Source organism: Panthera tigris, chromosome A2, assembly GCF_018350195.1.
Source record: "Panthera tigris isolate Pti1 chromosome A2, P.tigris_Pti1_mat1.1, whole genome shotgun sequence".
Classification (NCBI taxonomy): domain Eukaryota; kingdom Metazoa; phylum Chordata; class Mammalia; order Carnivora; family Felidae; genus Panthera; species Panthera tigris.
In genome coordinates this window covers 86,820,757-86,847,013 of record NC_056661.1, presented here as the reverse complement: position 1 = coordinate 86,847,013, position 26,257 = coordinate 86,820,757, and the positions used below count along the sequence as shown (strand labels likewise).

The 26,257-nt window shown below is 36.0% G+C and overlaps 1 protein-coding gene across 1 annotated transcript in view; it reads left to right on the top strand.

Annotated features, from left to right (window-relative positions):
- The window catches only part of SEMA3E (semaphorin 3E), a 244,938-nt gene extending 220,219 nt beyond the window's left edge, over nt 1-24,719 (top strand). Inside the window, exons 15-17 of the mRNA XM_007076776.3 lie at nt 1,349-1,416; nt 2,976-3,115; nt 20,418-24,719. Coding sequence (XP_007076838.3) covers nt 1,349-1,416; nt 2,976-3,115; nt 20,418-20,870 — 661 coding nt within the window. The 3' untranslated portion in view covers nt 20,871-24,719. The remainder of the gene's footprint in view (nt 1-1,348; nt 1,417-2,975; nt 3,116-20,417) is intronic.
- The last annotated feature ends 1,538 nt before the right edge of the window (nt 24,720-26,257 follow it).

The window sequence follows — 26,257 nt, the reverse complement described above, 5'->3', positions numbered from 1 at the left end:
CATTTTACAAAGGGGACAGAAAGAACCAAGAAACAGACAAGATATGTATAAGATCAAACAACACGTGAGTGATGGCATTGGGATTTGAATCTGGTTCCTTTTTCAAATTTCATCATTGCATATGGTTAAAGCGTCTCATTGTCACTTTGGAAGCCTCACCATCTCCCTCTGTGGTGAAACTTCTGCTTTGCCTTCTGTTTTTCCCTCAATCTTGAAGAAATGCCATGATTTAGAAAAGCAAGTGGTATTTTCTGCCTTTATGTAATACTTCTATTTTTATCTCTAATCTAAATTAATATACTGAGAATTTTGAGTTTAGAATTTCAGTACTAATAATAATTTCTATTGTTTAATCCCTCAGAAAGGTGCTTGCAAATTTAAAACAAGATCTGTATTATAAACTTCTTCTCCAGGGATAAAGAATGTTGTTATTTTTTTATTCTATATATAAGCAATCTATAAAATATGACAATACACCAGAAGTGATCCTAAATCTAATAGGCAGTTTTGAAAGACAGCCTATTAAATATGTATAACACACAATCACATTGAATAGGGGCAGATAATCTCTACACATAATATCTGAATAAAAGAGTAAGTTGAATATATTATTAGTGTATCTCTTTTTATTAAGTATATTTTTGCTATGTGATTATGATGAGAATAGAACAAAATATTTGGGTTCAAATACCTTACCTTTTTTGTATGCATTTCCATTATATGAAGGAGTTTTATGATTTTTTATTCAAATAGTCTGCCTCAAATCCCATTGTCTTTTTGGCATACCTTCCCTACCACCCAAAACACCCATTTGAAACAAAAGAATTCTTGGTGCGCTAGATTTTTAACAAAACGTAAAGAGAGCTTTCTTTAATTATTTTTGGAGGGGGTTCCTGGGTGGCTCAGTTGGTTAAGCATCTGACTCTTGTTTCCAGCTCAGGTCATGATCTCATGGTTCATGAGTTTGAACCCTGCATCAGGTTCTGTGCTGACAGCAATGGAGCCTGCTTCGGATTCTCTCTTTCCCTCTCTCTCTCTGCCTCTCCCCTGCTCTCTCTTTCTGAAAAAAGAAACGAACTTAAAAAAAAAAAATAATAATTGTTTCAGGATCCAGAATTCAAACTTACATGGACACTTAAAGAGAAGTTGAATGTAGATCTTATCCATTGAATAACATTCAATGAAAATATGGGAAACTATGAAACTTGAATTTTACCCTTGTTTTGTATGCCTGATCAATTTTTTTCAGTAGCAGAATACTACTTGAATCTTTTATGTGGTTGGCTGTATTTTAAAGTCTGGAAAATTGAAATCTGAACATCTCCTCAGCACATTTACTTTCTTCCAGGCGGTTCCGCAGACAAGATGTTCGGCATGGCAACGCAGCTCAGCAATGCTTTGGACAGCAGTTTGCCGGTAATCCATAGAAAATCAATTGATAGGGTTACTCAGGGTGTACAGTGAAGAGACACTGGAAACTCTTTAAAAGGGTCTTTACTTTCTTTGTGATTGATATGTACTAGAACAATGTTACTGCAAGTATTCTTTTTTTCTTCCACATGGTGGAATTTTAAAACAAAATTTTTAACTATATGTGGACATAGAATTTTTAATTAGTTAGGAAAGTAAGTTCTGTATACCACCACGAAACCTTGCTGTTGGACCTCACAACAGGGGAATCTTAGAAAAGATTCTGCCACAGTGATTTGTAGGACCTCTGTCTCCATCTCAACCCTGGGAATATCTTTACCATGTTACATAACCTACAATAATCTTTTCAAGAGTGATCTAACTTATATCAAGTCACCTCTAAGCTTTGGGATAAAACAAAATGAAAAGCTTTAACTCTTCCACTAGAGTAAGGAAGCCTAGAGCTCAGGCTAATGGTGCAAATGTGAGTTTCTGAGGAAAGGTAATAGGTGGTCTGATGAGTAAAGGATGAGAGGAAATTGCAACTCCAGCAAATGTAAGGAAGTCAGACAACACAGAAAACTATGCTCTCGACTCCTCACACCGTGTTGGTGGTTGGAACAGGCTGTGATTTGCATCACCAGTTTTACCAGGAGGTGACAGAGAGATGAAGAATCATGACTGGGAGACCAGCAGTGCTTATGCACAGTGCAGAGGTTACACAGCCTCAGTTCGCTAGACCCAAGGCTGACTGAGGGTTTGGTGCAGAATGTAAGCCTCTGAGAACATTGGCTGGAGGAGGGTAGGATCTTCATCTAGGAAGACTTAGAGGTCAGTTTTGAAAGTGAGGAGGACTCAGGCATAAGGGAAAAAATCCCAGGTTGTGGTTAATGAATTTGATACTGGTTAAAACACCAGTGAATACGTCCACTTGGTTTTATTCCCCCTGCATTTAAGTGTACTTGCCCATATGCACATTAGAGTTCAAGTCCAGTGAGAGCCTCTCTGGGCCAAGATATAGATTATAATCAAGAAGCTGTGGGTCATGAAGTCTGTAGTTCAGTTTTGTACTGTTTTCTTAATGCAGGAACCCAATATCTAGATAAAGTGCAATCCCTTGACAAAATCTCACTCAAGCTTGTGTTTATGTAATGCTGTATCACCTCGATTTCTGCCTTCTATTTTTGTTTGTTACCATGAATTTTGTTTATCCTGTGTCTTACATGAATGTTTGGTGCTCCCCTTCTCTTGCCTGCTTTATCAGTGGATATTGTCACTGATTCTCCATGCATTTACCACTGACGTACTTTCTGACTGACTGCCTGTCCTTTGGACCCACACTCCCAGTTACTTCCTTCTGGTCCTCTCCATAGCCTGCACTACCTTTTTAAAGCCTAGATTTTGGTATGCCATTGTCTCTAAATAACTTCTTTAAGTGACTGTGCATAGAAATTCGCAGTAAGTAATGAAAGATACTTACTTTGCTGCAGAGATCTAAATAATCTTTTAAACATATTACTGGTAAAATTTAAGTCTTAAGGTTAATATTAACATTTATATTGTAGGGGATGCTTTGGATAAGACTGAAGAGCGACTGGCCTATGGCATAGAGAACAACAGTACTTTGCTGGAATGTACCCCACGATCGTTGCAAGCCAAAGTTATCTGGTTTGTGCAGAAAGGACGTGACACAAGAAAAGAGGAGGTAATTCATAGCTGCATATTCACACCATGCTGTCTTGCATATGGTGTGTGATAGTAAATAGATGATGATTTATTGGTATTTAAAAATGAATTAGTCTATTATGCTATACATGTGTTATTTAAAGAGTGGATTTGTTTATTATGTGTGATTTATATACATATAAAAATTTTTAAATACACACATTGATTTCTATGTATATACAATTTATAAATGCTATAAAAACCTATGTGTATATTTAAAATTTTCAAATGTATATAAATAGGCATGTAAATATATATACATATGTATATATATCAAATATAAAGTGCCTACACATGTAAATAAATTACATATATGTGTATATGTGTGTATAATAGTGTGTGTGTGTGTGTGTGTATAAAATAAACTTGGATTCTGAAAATTGGATTTTTTTTCAGGAGGTACTCATAGTTTCATGGTTTTAGTATCATGTCAAAATGATAGTCTTAAATTGTATCACCCAAGGTAATGGTCTAGAAAAATAACAAATTCAAACACCGTTAGCATGTATATCTTAGACATATGGATAATAGAATTAAAACAACACCAGCAACATTTGTTTGATAAAGCAATTGAATCACATATGAAAATTCAACATAGGGGTCCCATTATTGCCCACTGGAAATAAAAGAAAGGCATCTGTTTGTCCTTTTAGGTGGATTGACTGATAGAGATTATATTTTTATTATGATCTAAATGAGAGAGGAATCAGTTGGGCTGCTTTTGTAGATGTAAGAATAGGAAGCATTTAAAATCTGTTTTTTTTTTTTAAGTTTGTTTATTTTGAGAGAACATGCATGCTCATGAATGGAGGAGGGGCAGAGAGAGCGGAAGAGAGAGAGTTCCAAGCAGGCCCTTCACTGTCAGCACAGAGCCTGATATGGGGCTCGAACTCATGAACCGTGAGATCTTGACCCGAAATCAAGAGTCAGATGCCCAACCAACTGAGCCACCTCAGCACCCTGGCATTTAAGTTACACATAAGGAATACTGTAGAGGCAGTTACTGGCTAATCTTTTTATGCAAGTCTAGAAATCTGCTTGTATATTGACACAGTCAAGGGCATGAAGCAATTCGTGAAGGCAGATAAAGCATTGTTGATGCTAATGTGGGCTTTGAACTCAATTTTCACAAAAGTGGAATTATGAAAATAGAATGAAATTTGGTTAAAAGGAAATAAATATTGGTGAATTCTAACAAAATGTTCCATAGTGAAAAGAAGGTTGCAAATTGAATTAGGGAAAAAAGTGTTAGACACCTGTCTTTGGACCCAGGGAGAAGTTAATACGTGCATAGTAGATAGAAAGTGAATCAATGAAGTCATCAACTATAGATTCCAAATGTACAGCACATTAACTTTTGATGCCTTTTTTTTTCTAGTCTACTGTGAAACTAAAAGTATTATATGTTTTTGGTCAAAAATTATATAATACATCCTGGAAGATGATTAAATTTGTAAGTCCCAGTTTCCTGGGATAGTTATTACAGAGGAAGGCACTCAACAAAGGCTTTTAGAGATAATATAGTAAGGCATTCAGAGACAGGAAAATTCCCCTAAATTTTCATGACGTCATAAGAATAAACATCTGTCCAAAAATGTTATAGCCTATTGCTCTAAAATACATTGTTGATTTGGTACTAAAATATTTTCCATTCCACAAATCTGATGTGAACTTGATTTTTAAATTCCATCATAACTCACTTGGCAGGAGAGGACCTGGGAATATTCTATAGCTCCTCTGGTTGAATGGCTTCAGAAGACAGAGAAGCAATTCTTTCATCAGTGGTTTTCTTCCCTTAGTATGTTCTGTTTCTAATTTGGAACTCACCATATTCTGCCTCATTTGGAAATCCTTTCCAAATCATTTTGACATGCTGCATCCATCAATGTTCAATTATAAGCTTCTTTCTCATATTGTTAATAAAATCTGCTTCTCCTTTCCCCAAATTTTAGTCCCTGTTTTTCAAATTTCCATGACTGATGTATTTAGTGATATTTGAAATTTTGAATTTACTCTGCATTAGATGTAATAATAATATAATACTTGGTTTCTGTATACATAGCAATATATATTGATTTATTCACAATCTAGAACAAAGCACAAAATTGCTACCTTCCTAAAAAGATGGATGTGTATGCTTAATACACAAAGCAGAATAACTTTGTGTGTCCTCTGAGGGTTTTTTAAAAGTTCTAAATTTTAGAGTCTATTTTTGAAGCTTTTAGAATTTTTTTAAAGACCGTTTATGTATAGATGGTAGTTACTATGGACAGATAGTTATTTTATTGTCAAATCTTGACCATTGTATAATATATTTAAGTTTATCCACTCCATTTCTTTCCTCATATGGAAGTGCTTTTAGACTACACCTGACAGTAGCCATCAAGATCCATCACAGACACTACAATCCATAAGTCATTGCTTTGCAGTCAGACCATAGCCTTTGTAAAAAATTTGGATTGTAAACAACTGTGTGTGTGTGTGTGTGTGTGTGTGTGTGTGTGTGTGTGCGCGCGCGCGCGCGCGTGCATGTGTGTGTGTGTGTATTCCTTTTCTGGAACCAAAATTTTTGAGTCTGGAACTTCTGTCTGCAAATTCAGACTCAGCCGTCTCAAGTTATCTGGAAACCACATATTGAGGTAGATAAAAATTTTGCTCAAATGAAGTTTTTGAAATGCTACATAGCTGAATTTCTAGAAAGCATCTAGAAATTCAGTTACCTAGTTCCAGACTGGATTACTGCTGTTTTCTCAAAGATGCACTTTATGGTCTCCTGCTTTCTTAAATTCCACGCAAGAAACACAATCTCTGTACATTTTATGAATTCCATAAATGTTTATTGAAAGCCTGTTGTGTAGGTACTGCATAAGAAGTATTTTCCCTAGACTCAATTACCTAGTTAGTTAAGATGTGCATCAGTTACTATAATATCCTGAGGGAAAAGATTTAATAGAAGAGGCTTTATAGGTTAAGTCCATTCTCTGTGCACCTACTGACCACAGGGGCTGCAATAGTGGGTAGGTGACTTACCTTTTGTTTTTATATCTCACAAATGCACATTAGAAGTAATCAACCTGATCTTAAAAATGTGGAATGTGAGAGAGGTATAGGCCATAAACAAAATCTGTGACAGACCCAAAGTTTGGACTCAGATATTCCTGACTCCATAGCTGAGATGCTTCACATTTAATCATTGTCTAAGTACCGAGCGATTTGCTATGTGCATTTTATAGATTGTACCATTTTATTTGACATGATTTACATGTGACATAATTGAAACACAGAATGTTTAATACCTTTCCTGGTTACTGACTGCTAGTAAAGTCATCTCAAATCCAGCTGTCTATGTTCTTTCTACTAAACCACACAACCTTCTGAAATTGGAATGCTAAATACAGTTTCAGATGCCCTGGGACATGGAGCACATGGAAAACCTTATATAGCAGAGATTCTAGAATATGACACCTGAAAAACGACCCTTATACCGCTTGATACTGCTTGATATGTATATATACATATATATGTAAATATATTTTTATAATATATATTATAAATATAACATGTTAAATATAAATATAAAATGTAAATATAAAATATATAAAATATATTCATACAATATAAAATATATAATATAAAATATATAAAATTTATGAAAATTTTATTTTATAAAATATATAACAAAATATATAAATATAAATATATTTTATATATTATAAATATATTTTTATAATATATGTTATTTATATATATATATTAAGGATACCGAGAATCCTTATTATACAATATATGCATCAGTGTATTTTCATTGTCAATTGCCCTTCAAGGCTTCTACTCTATGCCTGTTGGTAGAAGTACTATATCAAAATAAGAGTCCTTAATCATTTGAGCAATGTAGATAGAAAACCTAGAGCATTCCACTTAATTTTCTTAGGTTTTTGACTAAAATAATGCCTCATTAATTATTTTGCAATTTATCTAAAGAGTACCCAATATGTCTTGTTTTCATAGAATGGGTATTCTGAAGAACAGAGGAAGATAATGAGAATCATGAAAATAATAATAATACAACTAAATAAGAACCATATTTAATGTATCAGATGATGATAAGAAGACAAATACAAGAGAGATTACCTGCAGGGGGAGGTTGCAATTTTAAAAGGGTGTTCATAGAAAGTCTTACTAAGAAGTTCACTAAGTGACATTTGAAAAAGGACTTGAAAGAACTGAGGTAGTAGGCCATATGGCAGTGTTGAAGAAGAACTTTCTAGACAGTAGGAACAGTAAGTGTAAAGGCCCTTGAGATGTGGTGCACCTGATATATTCAAGGAACATCAGACTGAAGGGCAGTGTGGCCAGAGAGAAATGAGCAGTAGGGAGAATAAGACACTATGAGTCAAAAAGTAAGGTAAAGGGCCCGCTCATGCAGGGCTTTTAGACTCTTATTAAAGGCTGTGGTGTTTGCTCTGAATTAAATAGATAGCCATTGGGTCGTTTGCAGTGGAGCCATGACATGATCAAAATTTGGTTTTAAAATGATTGTTTTAGTTATTGTATTAAGAATATAGTATGTGGAAGTGGGGAGAAAGACAGAAGCTGGTAATCATTGAGGTGTTAGGGACATAAACCTTCATATTATGTGATGCAGCATTAACTCTCAGTGTGCCTTTATATTCAAGGTCAAATAACGTACATGTGGCTGCCTCATACACATGATAGCAATGGGATTTTTACATGCCCTCTGTTATTATTCAGAATCCTGAAGGCTATGTAACTTCTCAGGTGGAATGAATACTTTTTCAACTTTCTGGTCTCCTCTCTGTTTAAAGTGTCTGCAATTAGTGTTTTGAGCTCAATAAATACTCAGAGAAAGGGTGCCTGGGTGGCTTAGTCGGTTGAGTGTACAATTTCAGCTCAGGTCGTGATCTCACAGTTTGTGGGTTCGAGCCCAACATCAGGCTCTGTGCTGACAGCTCAGAGCCTGGAGCCTGCTTCAGACTCTGTGTCTCCCTCTCTCTCTGCCCCTCCCCAGTCATGCTTTGTCTCTCTCTGGCTCTCAAAAATAAATAGATGTTAAAAAAAATTTTAATAAAATAAAACATTGAAAAACAATTTTAAATAAAAAATACACAGAGGATACCTTAATTGGTAATGAATAAAGGCCTTAGCCCTTTAGAAGCCTGTAGTCTTAAAGTGAATACAAGAATGTAAACTGATAATTATATTGTTGAATATATTGTATATATAAAAAATATAATAAAAGTTATGTTGGAATATGAGAAAAGATGGGGTACCTGGGTGGCTGTCGATTAAGTGTCTGACTTTGGCTCAGGTCATGATCTCACAGTTTGTGACTTCAAGACCCACATCGGGCTCTGTGCTGATAGCCCAGAGCCTGGAGCCTGTTTCAGAGTCTGTGTCTCCCTCTTGCTCTCTGCTCCTCCCCTGCTTGCTCGCTTGCTCGCTCTCAAAATCATAAAATATTAAAAAAAAGAAACTACGAGAAAAGAAAAACTGTCAACCAACAGGTTGGCTGTGGAGGCTGCATGATAGACAATCAGGAAAATATTCAAGGCAGAGGTGACATGTGAGCTAGGTCTTAATGGATGAGTAGAAGTTAACTACCAGAGAGAATAGGATGAGCATATGTGATGGGGATGAGAAACAATGTGGTATGTGTAGATCTGTGGCTGGAAATGAGGATACACAAATGAGTACACAGATCAAGGAACCATTTCACTTTATTTATAAGCCAATGAGAACCCCTTAGACAACCTTTTAGACACATTACTCTTGAATCTTGTTTGTAAGCTTTGAGGATAAGTGGGTGTCACGAAGACTGTTTAAGAAGGTATTTCAGTAGTCACATGGAAGACTTTTGACCAGAACTGAACAATGGTAGTAGGAATGGAAAAAAAAAAAAAAAAAAAAAAGCTTTTCATTTTTATAAGAGAACACGCTGTGCATTTAATTTGTGAGATACAAGAGAAGCAGTCATAATGATTGACATGTTCTTTGGGTGTTTTGGTAGTAGATGGTGCAATAACAATGATTTAAAGAACACAGGGAGGAATAGAAAGTTTAGAAGATGTTGAATTCATTTTTGGCCATGTTGAACCGAGGTCTTCGGTAAAGCATTTAGGTAGAGCTTTCCTGTGGTGTATGTATGTTCAGGAATATAGAATTCAAAGGAAAGATTTGGAATGGTAAGAGATGTGAGAGACATCAGCAAAGAGGTAGTAATTAAATTCATGGAGGTAATAAAAGTAAGAATAATATAGCAGCAGTCATTCTTCAATATCACTTACGGTGTGCCTGGCACTGTTCTATGAATTTTACATATTTTAATACTTTTAATCCTTGCAAGAGTCTTATGAAATACCTGGTATTGTTGTCCCCAATTAATAGATAAAGAAACTGAAGCACAAAGAGATTGAGTTACTTTCACAGTATTGCATAGCCTGTGAAATGAGTTTGAGTTTCAGACCAGATACTCTATTTTCAATTCTAGACCCTTAGTCACAATGTCATGGTACCTCCAACTGTGTAGGTTACCTTGGAGAATGACTAAATAAGAAGTGATTTTGAGCAAAGCCTAGAAGCAAGGCGAAAACCCACATCCCAGGAAAAATTAGAAGACAAATTCTATAAGACAAAGTGAAAACTTTGAAATTTTCAGAACATAAGTACCTAGTGTCCAGTGAGAATGTGCTCAGTGATGGTTAAGCTAGGAGCCATCTAACAATAGGTTAGCTGATGAATGAGGCTGTGGGGAATTAGAAACAGCTAGTGCCGTGTATTTTACCTAAAGGTTTGAGTGAGAAAGAGGTCAACAGAGAGAGACAAGAGTAGAGAGAACTTCCAGGTTTTTTTGACTTAAGAAAAAATGTGACTTAGTCATGTTTATAGGTTGAAGGGAAGAAGCCATAAAGAAGAAAATGTGCAGCTAATTGATGAAGCAAGATAAAGAGCTTGTGGGAGACAATATAAACAAAAGTTAAGGAGTTTCAAGAAGGAAGAGAAAAACCATTCATTTTCTGAAGGGGGAAAAAGAAAATAAAGATTTTATGTATGTGGATAAGGAAGATAATTTCGTCCACAAAATCCAAGTTTAGCTGTTCCAAATTCATTCCATAATTATTTAAGTTTGGAATATCAGTTCAAATCTTCTTTATATGTATAAGGATATATAAATTATATTTTTGTAATTTCAGAGGACAAAACTGTTATAACTAAAGCACTGGAAATAATACACGCTAGTTTATGAATTCTCAGTTCCATATACTTGAATTTATAAGCTCCCAAAATGCAAAAATTCATCATGAGTAACATTCCAAAGGAAAGGAATTCATACTTGTTATGACACTGGTTGGACAAGTGAAGTATTTCTCTGTACATTTCTCTTTCTCTAGAATGCACAAACACTACATATTAAAACTAAGTAAAGGAGGGAAAATTTACTTATGTATTTATTGCTTAGTTTTAAATGTTTATTCAGTATGTGTACTTCTCAGTAATCATGATAAAGAAAACCTTAGTTTGTTCAAGCTACTCGTAACATAAGTAAATAACTTTTTACCTTAACACATTACTCACTTTGAATGTTGTAAGTTTGGAGTATATGATTTTAACCTGAAGATAGAGTATGTCTTTGAACCTGACGACGATTTAAAGCAGAAGTTTGGCAGACTACAGTCTGGAGACCAAATCTGGTCTCCCACCTCTTCTGTAAATAAAATTTTATTTGAAAACTGCCACACCCATGTGTTTACCTAGAATCTATGGATGTTTCCATCCTATAACCACAAAGTTGAGTACTTATAACAGAGACCATACGACCTACAAAGCCCAAAAACCTTTACTATATAGCTCTTTACAGGAAGTTTTTTGGCCTCTGATTTGAGGTAGAGCGAAGCTTTATTAAATAAGTATTATTCTGAAAAATATCTCTGTATTTTGGAGAAAAAAATATTTTCACGAATAACTAAGCCACCATTTTGTGCTGAGCACTATAATGTCATTGGAATGAGTTTTCATTAAAACCAAACAATATGAATAGTTTCTTGGAGTGTGTTGTTTCAGACTTTGTTCATTAGACCTTTACTGATAAAACCAATGTGTATCCCAAAGACACTGTAAACAAGGTAGAGTTCCACGAAGAAATTGAATAAATGTACGTAAATTCCAAGTGAAGAAACTGGTGGGGGGGGGGGGCAATCCCAAAACATATAAAATATTCTCCAAAGTGATAAAAGGCAGGCAAGAAAGTTGCTGGCCCATAAGATCAGCATCACAATCTATTCTTTGGTAAGCATGGAAGTTTCATTTTCCCCTTAATCCTCATTGATCTTTCCATTGTAGATTCTTTATTTAAGGGAAAATATTTTGTGTGTGTGCTTATGTGTCTTAAAAATAAAGTCTCTCACCTTAAAATAGCTGATTATATGTATTGTGCAGACTGCTTAAATAATGCACAGATGCACATGTTCATGTTTATTATAAAAAATCCAAGAGAGAATGTAAGTTGACATCAAAACCCCAAGACTTCAGTTTCACCCCACTCTCTCAATTCTGTTTGTTAACTGGATGGCACAAGTTGTCACTTTGAACTCTGCTTTCAGACCACCTACTGAGTAGGACAAATTCATCAGAGTCATCTAATTACTGCTGAGAAATCTAAGAGGCATGGTTACCTTATCCGCCAGCAGTCCCTTCCAGAGTTTGCTGCATCCACACAGAATTTGTACAGCTTTAAGTAAAACATAATTTTATTGATGATTCAGCGCATTGTGGAGACAGCTTCTCTTGTAAAAACAGAACAAAGAAAAATGGAGTATACAAGTTACATCTCTTGATGTTGCACATTTATTATGTCATCAAAACTGAGAGAAATATGACGTGAAATTTCATCCTTATTCTATCTTGTTTGCTAGATGACCCATATTTTCTTGACCTTCCCAATGGTAACCCATGACAGGAAGCCTGGGGGATCAATGACAGCCATAAGTTTACGATTTTGTCTTTATATACATGTACTGAAAGCATGAGGTTTGTTCTACATGAATATTATTTGTTTTTCTTGTTGTCATAACATAAAGTGCATGAACTCTGCCTCATTTGAAACATCTGCTTAGCCGTTTTGGTGTTTCCATTTCAGTCTTTAAAAAAAACTCGGTTCATCTTTTCTAAACTAACAATTCTTTACAAGTAGATATTCATAATTTACATTTTCAGCCTTGACAAGCATATTTTTATAATGTCATTTGCTCCATATTTTAGTTCTGAAATAATTAGCAGTAGAGCCCATTAGTTTCATTTTTTCGTTCGCAGTGGTAAAGACACAGTTCCTGTAAAAGGAAAACATAGAGCAAGTTTGTGGTCTTAAGGATGGAAGTTGATCTAGTGGTTTAGATAGAACTCTCTCTGGTTAATTTTCCAAGAGAATACTTAACATCTTTAAAATTAAAATTCCCATATCTTTGGAATCAAATGCAGATCTATGTTTTTTCCCACTAAGATTACTCTGACTCGAGGCTTCTGATTACACTAACATGGTAACGCAGCAAGGCCGGTGTCAACCACATGGTAGACCTTCAAAAATAGCAAACATAGGAATTCTCTTTTTAATTTCTTTTGTTCCAATGAAAGTTATAGTTCACATAGTCTTCTAGATAATAAAAAGGGTACATCTGCATGAAGATACAAGAGCATAGAACTGTGTATCCGTACCACATCGTGTTAGTCCCAAAGAATAGCTTATACTGAACTGTACTTGCATTTACTGTGTTTACTGTCGTGCTGCTCTTTGGACACCTGTATCTCATTTTATGAAAACACAGAAGAGATTTTTTTCTCAGACCTCATTGCCAGAGAAAGATGTACTTGATGTAAGGAGTACCTTTATTTTTTAATAATAATTTTTTTATTTGAGTATAGTTGACACACAATGTCGCATTATCTTCAGATGTACAGCGTAGTGATTCAACTTCTGTATATGCTGTGCTATGCTTGCTGCCATCTGTCCCTATACAAGGCTGTTACAATATCATTGACTATATTCCCTATGATAAAGAATAACTTCAAAAATATACTTTAGAGACATTCAGGTCTTAAAATTTATCATACTCTCCCCTTTGCTTTGGTCACTAGGTAATTTAGTGTTGACTTTCTACTCCAAATATGGTAGTTGTTTAGTGCCTTATGATAAACATTTATGTGTCCAAACATTATCTTTCTTTGATCCTCTCCTATTTTCCCTTCATCTTGATTGTCCTGATTATTCTTATCTTTGGAAATTTTTAATAAAACATTACCCTTACTCTGCTGTTTATTTTTTTTAGCATTATTTCTGAAATCATATGATTTCTATAGCTTGAACAGTATACCATAGCTTGAACAGATCTTATAGACCTGGTTTATTGGTTGCCAAACCAAGATAATCACTATAGTCATATTATTTAGTTCATAGCACATTGTCGTAATGGATTCACACAGATCTCCTTTCTTGTTTGACTTAATTTTTCCTGGACCACCCTTCTCCACTTTCATCTTTGCTTTGCCATATGCATGCATTGTAATGATTGGATTAAGTCCAATACTACATCATTTGTACTATATTGAACAAGAATATAGCATTTTGAGTATTCATGAACTGTAAAAATATTGAGTTAGAGATCTTACTCTGTTTCTCTTTATAACTCAACACTGTGTTTTTATAGTTTATCACTGTTGCCGTGTGTGTCTTTATTTCATTGTTTCTGACTGCAACTTAATATCCCATATCCCATAGCAGTCATTCATTGCTCTTAATTGATCAACACCCCTAAGAGTGGACCAATTAATTCCCACTATGACATCTTTAAGGATCATCTCTTCACATAACCTCCTACAGATGTGAGTGCAAATCTCTGCATTCTTGCCTTCTGACAGCCTTCATTTCTACAGTTTTGTCAGCTTGCTTTCCGGAATTTTGGCATCATCTATACCATCAAAGCAGTTTATGTGGATTCTCATTTTCCCACACTCTCACCAATTTTGGTATTTTCTAATTTGTGCCTCTCTTATTGGGGTAAGGTGCTGTGTTATTTAAATTCGTATTTCTAAAATTGCTAGTAAGATTGAACATTAACTTGCATACTTATTAAACATTTGGGTTGTTTTTTCTCTGATTTGCCTGTTTATATATTTTTTCCCTATTTTTCTCTTTAGAGTCCTTTGAATCTTCTGTACATTAATTAGTTCTTGAATATAAATGTTCAAGCTTTTCTCTGATATAGTTGATGTTTTTCAGTGTAACATTGTTTTTACAGTATGGTTTTGAGTTCATATTTATGACCTCTCAGCATCTTTTTGTATTAGAAATACGTTTTAATTGAGGCACCTGGGTGGTTAAGTGTCTGGCTCTTGATTTTGGCTCAGGTCATGATCTCATGGTTCATGACAGCACGGAGCCTGATGGGGATTCTCTCGCCTCCTCTCTCTGCCCCTTCCCCACTCACACGTATGCATGCGTTCTCTCTCTCTCTCTCTCTCACTCACTCACTCACTCAAGCTCTCTCTTTAAATAAATAAATGAATAAACTTAAATAGGTTTTCCACATTTGGGTCTTTAATCTGAAGTATATACCTACAACTTTATTTCTTTATATAGTGTGATAGGTTTCCCTAAATGTGCCATCAAGTAATTCACTCTGTTTCTGTTGGGTAATACTCTCCATCATAAAGCAGATTTAGAAAGTGTTTTTATAAAAGAAGTTTTGCTTAATTTTTATGCTGTATTACATATTTTTTGTAAGTCAACCAATATTTTTTTTGTATTGAAGGTAGGCTGGATAAGCAAACAATTATATAAATTGTTGGGCTTTATTTCTTGACTAAAACTAATTTCATTGTTAAATATATTCCAAAAGAAACCAATTCAAGGCCTGTGTCTGTTCTTTTCCTATGAAAAGTGTAGAACCATATGGTTGATACACATGGAAATCACTCCTTCTTCCTGACCAGCTACCAGATGTGCAGAGTTCTTTGTTCAGTTACCTTTTTTTTTTTTGTTAGACATTACGAAACATACTGAATCAATCTTTATAACTCAGAATATTAAAACCGCTTTGAGTAAGAAATGCTTTGTTTTTGTAGATTGCCTGTAGGAATATTTGATAAAGGGATGTATTATGTATCATCTTCTTGAACAAGGAAATCAGGTCTTCAGACATAGAGAAAGCACAGCTGATGAAAACAATTGTGTAATCAAGATTTGCTGTCGAAGGTGCCCATGTGGACTCAAGTGGAAAGATTAAATCATGGAAGGACTTCGAATACAAATTTCTAAGTCATTTTTTTTTTTATTTTTGGGTATCCATAGGCTATGGAAGATACATTTAACTTTCAAGGCGATTTAACGTCCATATAGCATACAGCCGTCCAGATTTCAGAATTGAAATGTCTTTTATTTCTCAATTTCTAACACCATAACCAAGAGGGGAGACCTACATTCTGAGACAGGAACTATCTCCAATGTGCAAATAAATGATGTAGGACAGCTCCCATTGTAATTGTCATGCCTCCACATCTTTGAACCAGTGTGGACTTTATACACAGTGCGGTGTTTCTCAAGTTGGGTTTCTGATTTTGAAAGAAATACATGCTTGAAAAAATCAGCACTCCTAATCCAGTGGTCAAGGATTTGTATTTATCTTCATTTCTGCTTTTTGTTTTATTTTAGAACACTTTCATAAACTGGTTGGTATATGCCAGAAACTAGGATAGATGACTTTCCTGTTTTCATATTTGCATTCGCACAGGATATAGAGTAAGGAGAAGATAAAGGATCGTATTCAGTGAGGGTGTTGGTATGCAGATTCCTTTCAGGTGAAAACAGTGTCCTACAAGTGCTTTTCCTATTTATATCTGCAAAGCAGAGCCCTTTCGATAGTTACTAACTGCTCCTCAAATCATCTTTGCTTCCTTCCTGTCTAAATCCTTATTGGATTTACTTCTGGAGTAAATCCACAAGTGAATAACTTCTGGATATATCATTACTGGGATATCCCATTGTCTTGCATTCTTGCACACTCTGGACTAATTAGTATGTTGTCATTTCTCTGTATTCTGAGCACACTACTCATTATGGACTATTTAGAATAATTAAGAGATAGACATTTGTTCTTATGAAACTTGTCATATGGTTAAAGGGAAAAAACTTGCATCACAAAATTATTTGAAGAGGAGTAAATACCAGCTTGTGTGCTACAAATGTGAATGCTTAGTGAATTACAAAAAGAAATGAGACCTATCTGGCTGAAAATAAAATATTCATTAAGAAATGAAAATGTAAACTTGGAAAGAAATTTTAAAAAGTGGCTTGGTAGACAGTATAAGGGAGTTCGCTATCAGAAAGAAAGGGTAAGACTAGAATAAGACATGGAAGCGATAAAGGGGCACTACAAGGAACTGAGTACAGGAGTTACAAAGAGGAAGATTTGGCTCTGGTGTATCTACAGGTTGTTCCCACCTTGTGCCGTTGAATGTAAAATGTCCTGTGCTGCTGGCACAATTTATATTAAAATGTTTATTAAATATGCACAAGAATAAAACGAGTGCATATTTTTGCTTGTAGCTTTTATTCAAATGTAGAAACAAAATAAATTTACGAATAAGGTATAGATACTTGCATTTTTTAATCTTTATCTAATGTGTTATTTTTTTTTTTTTCACTGAAATAAGGCATCTCCATGAACATAACATGGGACACAGACAACCATATATGTGTGTGTGTCCATGAGTGTATAAAACATCTGCCTGGAGCGCTTTTTGCTGTGTGATGACTCAATCCCCCTGACACTTGATACAAGTGACTTCAAAACTTTTTATGTACATTACTACATGGGGATGTTGTTTGGTTTTCATCTGGCTGGAACGTATCATTAACATACTACATTCATCTTTGTTGTCAGCAGCTGGAAACTGTTAAAGCCTTGAAAATAGTTCAGAATCTGTGATAAACACCAATACTAACAATGAAGTTGATCTTCCCCATGATCCCAAATACAGTGTATTAATTTACATTATCGTGAAAACTAAACACAATAGTCGAAGTCTGTATAAAACTGATTGATCACCAGAAACGTACCTATTCCACCCAACCTGTGAGAAACACTGCAGTAAGCTGTTTTGGAATACGGATTTAGAAAGGCAGGATTTGGGAGCACCTGGTGGCTCGGTCAGTTGAGGGTCCAACGCGTGATTTCGGCTCATGTCATGATCCCAGGGTCATGGGATCGAGCCCCGTGTCAGGTTCCACGCTAAGCATGGAGCCTGTTTAAGATTCTCTCTCCCTGTGCACCTCTGCCCTGCTTTCTCTTTCTTTTGCTTGCCTTCTCTCTCTCTCTCTAAAAAAAGAAAAAGCAAGATCTGGTTAACTGAATAATTTTCACTTGCTTGGGCAAGCAATAGAATCTGAATAAGGAGCATGATAAAAGGAAGTGAGATTTGAAACAGAGTAAAATAATACACATTTGTTGAAATAAAGGGGAAAGGTATTAGTCAAAAGAAACTTACTTGAAGGACTTGTTCTTTTTTGCAGGTAATTTTGCATGCCCACTTGTAGAAAGGTTAACAGATGACATTGTGGTAATAAGGGAAGGAGTACACTCTTACAGTGCTGTGAGGGAGGCCTGTTTGAAGAGATGACATTTTCATTCAGTCTTTTCCAATAAGGAACCAGCAGTGGGGAAGTCCCTACAGGCAGGTACAACAGCATAGGTCCTGAAACAGAATCAAGCTGGGCATAGCAGCAGACACAGAAAGCAGGAAGATTTGGGAGGAATCTACCGTTAGATAAAGTCAAAGAATCAGTCACAAAATAGAAGAGCCTAACGTGGGAAAGTCTAACGTGGGAAAATGGTGAAATGGAATGAATGTTTCCCACCATCACCACAGAAGAGATGTTGATAGGAATTTGTGATGTGTTGGCTATGAAGGCATAATAATGAGTAAGAAGTATGACAACACATGAGGACAGAGGAACTAGAAGAAGAATAATGTAATTGTCAGGAATAGGGAAGTTAGTAAATGGGGAGGTGCAGTTTGTGTGGAGAGACACTGGATTGCAAATAATGAAAGATGGTGTAAGTTTCAGTCAGTGTTTTGTAATTAACAGGAAATACAAAACAGTGGATAATCTGTGTGTGAGATCTGTCTTAGGGAAGCTGGTTGAAATGAGGAAACAGAAGACTTACCAAATGAATGCAAATAAAACATGAGATCAGGGAAGGGTAGAGGATTGTGCCTTAGAGAGAATGAGAAATCTACACCAAGAGACCAAGAAAGAACCAAGAGGAGAGCCAAGAGAGTAAAATGGCAGGTACCACACAGAAAAAAGTTTAAGAAGGCAGGTCCCTCTATATCAAATGCAGCCATAAGTTTAAAAACAATGGAGGTTGTGTTTCAGAGTCAGAAGCATCCAAGGCATGGTGGTGAATTTATGGATTAAGTAGGGGTAAATGTGAGCAGTGACTCCAAGTCATTTAAGAGGTATTGGCTGTGGCAGTTGCCAAGGATACTTTCTCAGCAAAACCTGTCACCAAGTAAGCAACTGTTTTATGTAGTGACGTATGTAGTGTGTTTTATGGCATGACAGCTCTTCCTGATCCCTCACGGGAGAACTTCCTGAGTTAGTGGAGCTAACGTTTTGCCTACTTGGACATAGTCCTATCAAGTCAAATGAAGCCTATATCAAGGATATATGGAGCCCCTTCACCCAACTGTGTCACTCTAAAGCTGCTGAGTAATTTATTTACCTACATGGCTGAAGAAAAAAAAACACCCTCTGAGTGTCTCATAATTTGTCTTTAACATTCCTATTTGAGATGCATCTCTTCTTACTACACTGCTAACGCCATTTTGTCACATTATTCACAGATTATATAAATGAGTCCACATGAGTAATTACATTGCAACTTTGGACGTGCCGGAACTGATTAAGGTTCAGGAAAGGTGAGCCCAGCAGGTCTTGCCAATACCTGCCACTGGGGCAAAAGTGTGCTTGTCTTAATGGTCTTTGCTCCCAAAGTGGTTCTGGTTGTCCGTATGCCCCTTTTATACTGGCAAAGGAGAATATCGCTTTTGTTTTGTATTCTCAAGGGAGAAGTCAGCCAGTAAGGTGTGAGTCACCTTTATACCATCATGGCATGATCTGGGGTCATCTGAAAACAAAAACCAGTTTGTTTTTAGCTAGAAGAATTTATACAGAAAGGTAGAGGTCGGTGTTGATAGCCCTGTACAAAGTGTTTTCACTTATACATTATTTTATGGAAACGTCACAACATTCAAGTGACATTTGGATTATCTGCATTTTTACAAAGAAAACTAAGAGAATATACATAAATGCCCCAGATCACACAGTTAGTGCCAAAATTTCAATTTAGATTTGTCTAATGTGAAATCATATCCTCACTAGTACAACTATCGGTAGTAAGATATGAGCTGTTTATCAAAAGCTTTATTGGGCTCTTCTTACCTTGAATTGTAATAATTTATAGAAATAATGTGCATAACTTATTATTTCACAAACATAAGGTATTCAAGTCCTGAAGTTATATGCAAACTTAAAATTATTAGAGTGTGAAATTCTTCCAAGAAGAATATGGATGTTTCTGGCTTGATTTTAAGTCTCTGTTAAGTAGAAAGCCTTGTAGAAATATAAGCATGCTCACTTAATGGATGATTTTTTTTTTTTTTTTTTTTTTTTTTGGTAAAGAAAGAGAGTGAAGGTTTCTCACCTCTCTTAAGAGAGATCCTTATGGAAATGTTGGTCTTTATGATCTGGGGAAGACCCAGGTCCTTATGATCAGGGAAGAACCCTTGATCTACTGATGGGAGAAATGGCATTTGTGCTGTCTACTAAGAAAAAAATAAATTTGATAGATCTTCATTTTAGTCTAACTTTGAGTGCTGTACTGAAGTAGATATTTTTTTTCTAATGATTAATTGAAATCATTAGGGAGAAAGCTCTTTCAGTCGCCTCTTAATAATATTGATGTGAAATGACGTCAAAATCATTATATGAAGTGATCTCAAGTAAGTTCAACACACACACCTGATTTAATTAGTCATTCCCCCTCTCTCAGTCACTCTCACTCTCTTGCTCGCTCTCATATGTATGTGTGACTCTCAGGATTTCATCATGTAATAACAAAAATTAAAAATCTGATGATAGTAAAAGGGTTATAGGCTGGTGTTCTCTCCTAGATAATACTCCAGTGCCATTGATTTTCTTGTTCTTGCAGGTGAAGACAGATGACAGAGTAGTCAAGATGGACCTCGGCTTACTCTTCCTTAGGGTACGAAAAATGGATGCTGGGACCTATTTTTGCCAGACAGTAGAGCATGGTTTTGTCCATACCGTCCGCAAAATTACCCTGGAGGTAGTAGAAGAGGAGAGAGTAGAGGAGATGTTTCACAAAGACTTGGAAGAGGATGGGCCTCCCAAGATGCCTTGTCCTGCCCAGAGTATCATCCCACAGGGGGCAAAACCATGGTACAAGGAATTCTTACAGCTGATTGGTTATAGCAACTTCCAGAGAGTGGAAGAATACTGTGAAAAGGTCTGGTGCACAGATAAGAAGAGGAAAAAGCTTAAAATGTCACCTTCCAAGTGGAAGTACGCCAACCCACAGGAGAAGAAGCTTCGTCCCAAAGCTGAGCACTATCGCCTGCCCAGGCACACGCTGGACTCCTGACGGCGTGACACCATCTCCTGGCTTCTGAAGAATTTATGTTTGGAACCGAAAACAAACAAAATGAGAAACCATCCAGCTTCGTATCGCTTAACAGATTTCTGTAATACAGAAATGACTGTGAAGGTATTATGATAAATTATTATACGTACTCATTTGACTGGTTAAAAATCACATAAAGTTAACTAACTTTTCTAAACAATATTTATGAAAAAGTGACCTTGTCTGTAGTTTTGAGTACCTGGCTGCTTTTCCATGGCAATTATTATTTTCTCTTGGAAGACTTACGGTTATTGGAATATTGAAAAATTAGAGATGTTAATAATCATGTGAAAATTAAATATATATTTTAATCTTTCTGAATTCTACCTTTCCACTATGATGTAAAAGGTAAAGAATACCAAATACTTTATCATTCTCACATGAACTGTCTGTACTTTTTAAGAATTGTATTAGTGGGAAAAGAAAAAAACAAAACAAAACTTGTATTAGTATCTAAACCATGAGTTTTATGAAGCCAGGTGTGTTGAAATTATTGTAAACCGTGAAAGAAAAATTATGGTCACCTTGAGGCTCGTGCCCTTCATAAAACATTCAATAAGCCACATTCTCTACAGTTACATTTCATGATGAAAACACATCCTTTGAATTTCACTCCAGTGCAGAAAGAATGACATTAAGATAACTTCTCAGAAAGATAGCAAAATATGCCAAAAACAGATGAAGTTACAGTTAGAAATCTAACTGAAAAAGTTTTTGCTACCCTCTTGTGGTAGAAAAAGTATATTCTCTTTTTTCTCTTTTTACAGATTGTCTAGTAAAGATTTGAAAGCAGTTTCTGTTAATACATCCTGTCCATTTTCAGAAGAAAAAGAAAAACTTAAAAATGTCTCACTGCTTATGTCATGCTTTAAGATGGAAATAATGTGTTTATGAATAATTTATTACCTCACAGGCCAAAAATGAAGATATTATAGCCCTGAAGCTCTATTAAAACTTAAATTTTACACCTTCTAAATAATCTTCCCTCAAATATAAAGGACACTCCAGAAACATGTTTATTGTCTTTAAAATATTAAAGCAATTTGTGCTCAGATATCTAATTTCCCTCGCTATTTTATGTTAACAAATAACAAAATTGTTTCACGGGGTCACTTAACTACTGAGATATCCAGAGCACGTTTACTTTTATAAATAGTATCCAAAGTTTTTGAGAATGCTTATTTCTTGAAGTCCGTCCTTCACCTTTTAATGTAGTGATTACCTTTCTAATATAGGAAGTTTTGTTGAGATTTTTCATTTAAATAAAAATTAAAAACAAGCGAATTACACGTGAAAACAATTACGAATGTTTATTTAAATATTCAGATATTCATTTCAACTTTCAAAGCTAGCTTACAGAGTATATAATTAAGAAAGTTAAGGTGTGGAGAACTTGGAATAGCTTATACTTTCATTTGAAAATTAACAAATACAAAAGTGTTTTAAGAAAGTCTAAGAAGTTCGTTTGTTAAGCCATGAAGCTCCAAAAGTTCTGAAGGATAGAAATATTTTGAAAAAGAACGTTCTCTGAAAAACCCAGTTGCTGTTTCCTCAAGAATCCACCGGAGGTCATTGCCGCCCACCAGTGTTAACTGGAAACGGCGTGTATTTATTTCAATAAAATCCCACCCAGTGTGGAGAAGTAGAACCATAACCACAGATCACAGGGGTCCTTAGCAAAGTTTATGTCTGAAATACTCAAAGTGAACAGATAAGTCAGTAAAGCACGATTTATTGAAAATATTCTTCCATTAATACAGGAAAAAGGAAAGCAGGATTTTCTCTTCAGGTTTTTTTGTTTGTTTTTTGTTTTTTTTTTTTTAAGTAAGGCATATAGCACATACTTAGTTGACATTTTAATCCCAATAGCGCATATAAGCAGTTGTTAACAAGGATAACAGTAATGTCCTTTATGAGCTAAAATATTTCGTAACTGAAGAGATAAGACTGAGGAAAATAACTTTGATAATAAGTCTTAAGAATTAAATATACCTTGAAGCTGTTCAAGGAATATGAAATGACCATTAAGGAGAGGGAGCTTTTTAAAATGCTAATTTAAGAGCATCTTGATAAGAAAATGTTGACGACTCAAGTCCACAATTGAGTAAGAGCACTAAATTTCCATTCATACATACTTTTTTTCCCTTTTCTTACTGTCTCCCCATTTCTTCCCCCAAACGTGTGCAGATGCGTTGCACCACAGGAACACATCACGATGTACTTTAAGATAAAGCTGTATTGCCCTCTCAAAAGACAAACCAACAACCTAGGTGGCTGTCCTTCTTGAGAATCTGAAACCTACCACAGAACACCTTCCCAGTCTTTTATTCGGTCTGGTGTCAGAGTTCAAATTCAGGGTCTCCTTTGAGAAATGTCCAGGCTTAGAAAATCACTAATGTGTTGATCAGCTTTATCCTCTTTTTCTTGAACTCAGGAAGGGCATGTACTTAGCTACCTACAAGACTTGGGGGAGTTAAGAGTCGGCCCTGACTCACCGTATTTTCCCCAGAGACCTGGTGAAGAGAAATCATGCCCTCTAGGAACAAACATTAAGCTGAGAAAGAATCATAACTGCCCCTCCTAGGTTCAAAGAGGCACCTCCATGCAGGATCGGTCTCCTGCTTTTTCAGACCAATGCTAGGACATTCTCTGCAAGCAGAGAGGCCCGGTGTATAGGATGAGCCTTGAGGTCAAGCCGTGCGCACCTCCTCATTCAGTTCTATGTCAGCTATACAGAGATGAAGATTTGTTAGCAAGTAGGATTACAACTCCAGGAGGGTTCACTTCATGATCTGTGAGGTCTCTTCCATGTCTAACATTCTACATTGCTAATTTTTTTCCTATGTGTTTATCACTGAAAATTTCAATGCAAAGCTATTAACTTGGAGAAACAGGGATTAAACTAGAAATAAACGCGAGTAAGAATTCTACATAAAAGGGAGCAGAAAGTCTTTGCCTGTTTAGTAAGCGGCAATTCTGTATATATTTTGGAGTTTTTGTGTTTCCCCAAATTAGCTGAACAGTTAGGATGTTTTTATTGAGTGTTTAATATTCGCAATAGGGTGTAGGGCTTTGTAAATCTTCGTAGCGATTATGAGCTTTTGTACAATTTGTAAACTATGATACAAAGTTCTGCCTGTTGGTGTTAAGCATGAAACAAACACAACAGCTGTTGACCTTAAAAGTGAGTTGTCTTTAGCCTGACAGGGACATTAAGAGAACTGCTTAGCCTCGTGTGGAAACTTGAGATCCCGGGAGAAAGTGCTTGCAGTTATGATGACAATAAGGAGTCCATGTTCTTGCTCTTACAGCAGAGTATCATCACATCAAGTTGCTTTTTCAAAAGCAGTGCTCATTTTTCAGGCCAACACCTGTTGCATTTGAATCAGGTATAAATAATAGATTTTCCACGAACGCTGTTTTGATTGGAGTGTGTTATTTAAGCTGGTATGCTTATTTTTTCTCGGGAAGGTAGCGTTATATTTTGGCTCTCATTATAATTGAATGTGTTCTGTTTGTGTTTAAGTGGCTTATAGCTAGAGTACTGTATTGGGGTGTTCTGGCCTATATGGCTTCCTTTTATTTGCCTGGGCCCATAACAGCATGTGCTTTCTTATTTCTTTCACTGATTATAAGCCATGAGACTTATTATCATCTAGTGGTAAGGTGCAAAGACCATGGACAGTGTGTCCCTTTGACTATCCTATGGATTTGCCGCTATGCACTGCATCATTTGCCTGTACTATTATGTACAATTTGTATTTAGCTCAACTTAGATGCTAAAGAAATAAATATTTACTGAACCCTTAAGTGCTGTCTGAGGAATGTTTCCTAAGTTTTTGCCCGTTAAACTCAAGTTTCCTAACATGTCAAGCCTAAATGTAAACATTCAATGCTAGACTAGTGTTCGTTTTCTTTAAGAAGTTAGAAAAGAATTCACTTCTCTTTCCTTGAAAATGTCAGTCAACTTTCTTAAGAAGGAAAAAGTCCATTGGTCTCATTACGTTGAAGCGTGTGGGTCTCTTTCTGCCACATCTTGTTTCTAGAACCAGCAGCCTGAAATTCCTTTCGAAGCTGCATCATCCAGATAAGAGACATGAGGAATGAATGCTTTTGAAATGGTAACAAGTAGTATATTGACAATTTTTGCAGGCCGCAACATTTACCTTAATGTATGTAAATTGCCATTTTCTCTGCTATTTTTATTAGACCTTGGAGAGGTCATTTAAATGAGATTTGGTGTTAAATGAAACTCTCTTTGGGAGTTCTCTTTTTAAGGAAAATTGTTGTTTTGGTCAGTAATTAGTTACAAAGCTTTAAAGCAAGAATCTGGCGGCAGCTTCCAGACAGTGTTTCTGGCAGCTTTATGATAGGACGCCATTAATGGTAACGGTTTATACTTGTTTCAAGCTCTCACTCATTTATAATACAGGGCCTACTTCTGTAGTATTTGAGGAACCCAAGGAAACTGCTGTTTCTTTTTTTTTTTTTTTTAATTTTTTTTTTTTAACGTTTATTTTTGAGACAGAGAGAGACAGAGCATGAACGGGGGAGGGTCAGAGAGAGAGGGAGACACAGAATCGGAAGCAGGCTCCAGGCTCTGAGCAGTCAGCACAGAGCCTGACGCGGGGCTCGAACTCACAGACTGTGAGATCATGACCTGAGCCGAAGTCGGACGCTCAACCGACTGAGCCACCCAGGTGCCCTGAAACTGCTGTTTCGATAAACAGTCATCGGTCCAGGGAAAGTAGAGAAACGGGTATGGTCATAGTACTTTCTTGCCTGTTATTCAAGGGAACCAAAACATGCACCCATTTTTTTTATTCAAAAACTATATGCCAGGCACTGGACCAGGTGTTTCCTATAGCGTAGAAGTGTTAATAATGCCATTAAGTTAGATCAATAAAGAAAAATTGAGTTGTATTTGTTCTTAGAATGTGTCTACAGCTTTTATTGAAAAAAATTCCAAATCCTATTTTTCACTTGATGCAGCTTGAAACCTTATAAGAGCTTAGCTTTTCAAATGCATTCGGGGTGCCGGAGTGGCTCAGTTGCTTAAGCTTCCACCTCTTGATTTCGGCTCAGGTCATGATCTTAGCGTTTTATGAGTTGGAGCCCTGTGTCGGGGCTCTGTGCCCGGACCTCACAGAGCCTGCTTGGGATTCTCTGTCTCCCTCTATCTCTGCTCTTCCCCCGCCCACACTCTGTCTCTTTCAAAATAAATAAATATATTTTTTTTAATGTTTGTTTATTTTTGAGAGAGAGATGAGGGGAGAGACACACAGAGAGAGGGGGAGTCACAGAATCCAAAGCAGGCTCCAGGCTCTGAGCTGTCAGCACAGAGCCCA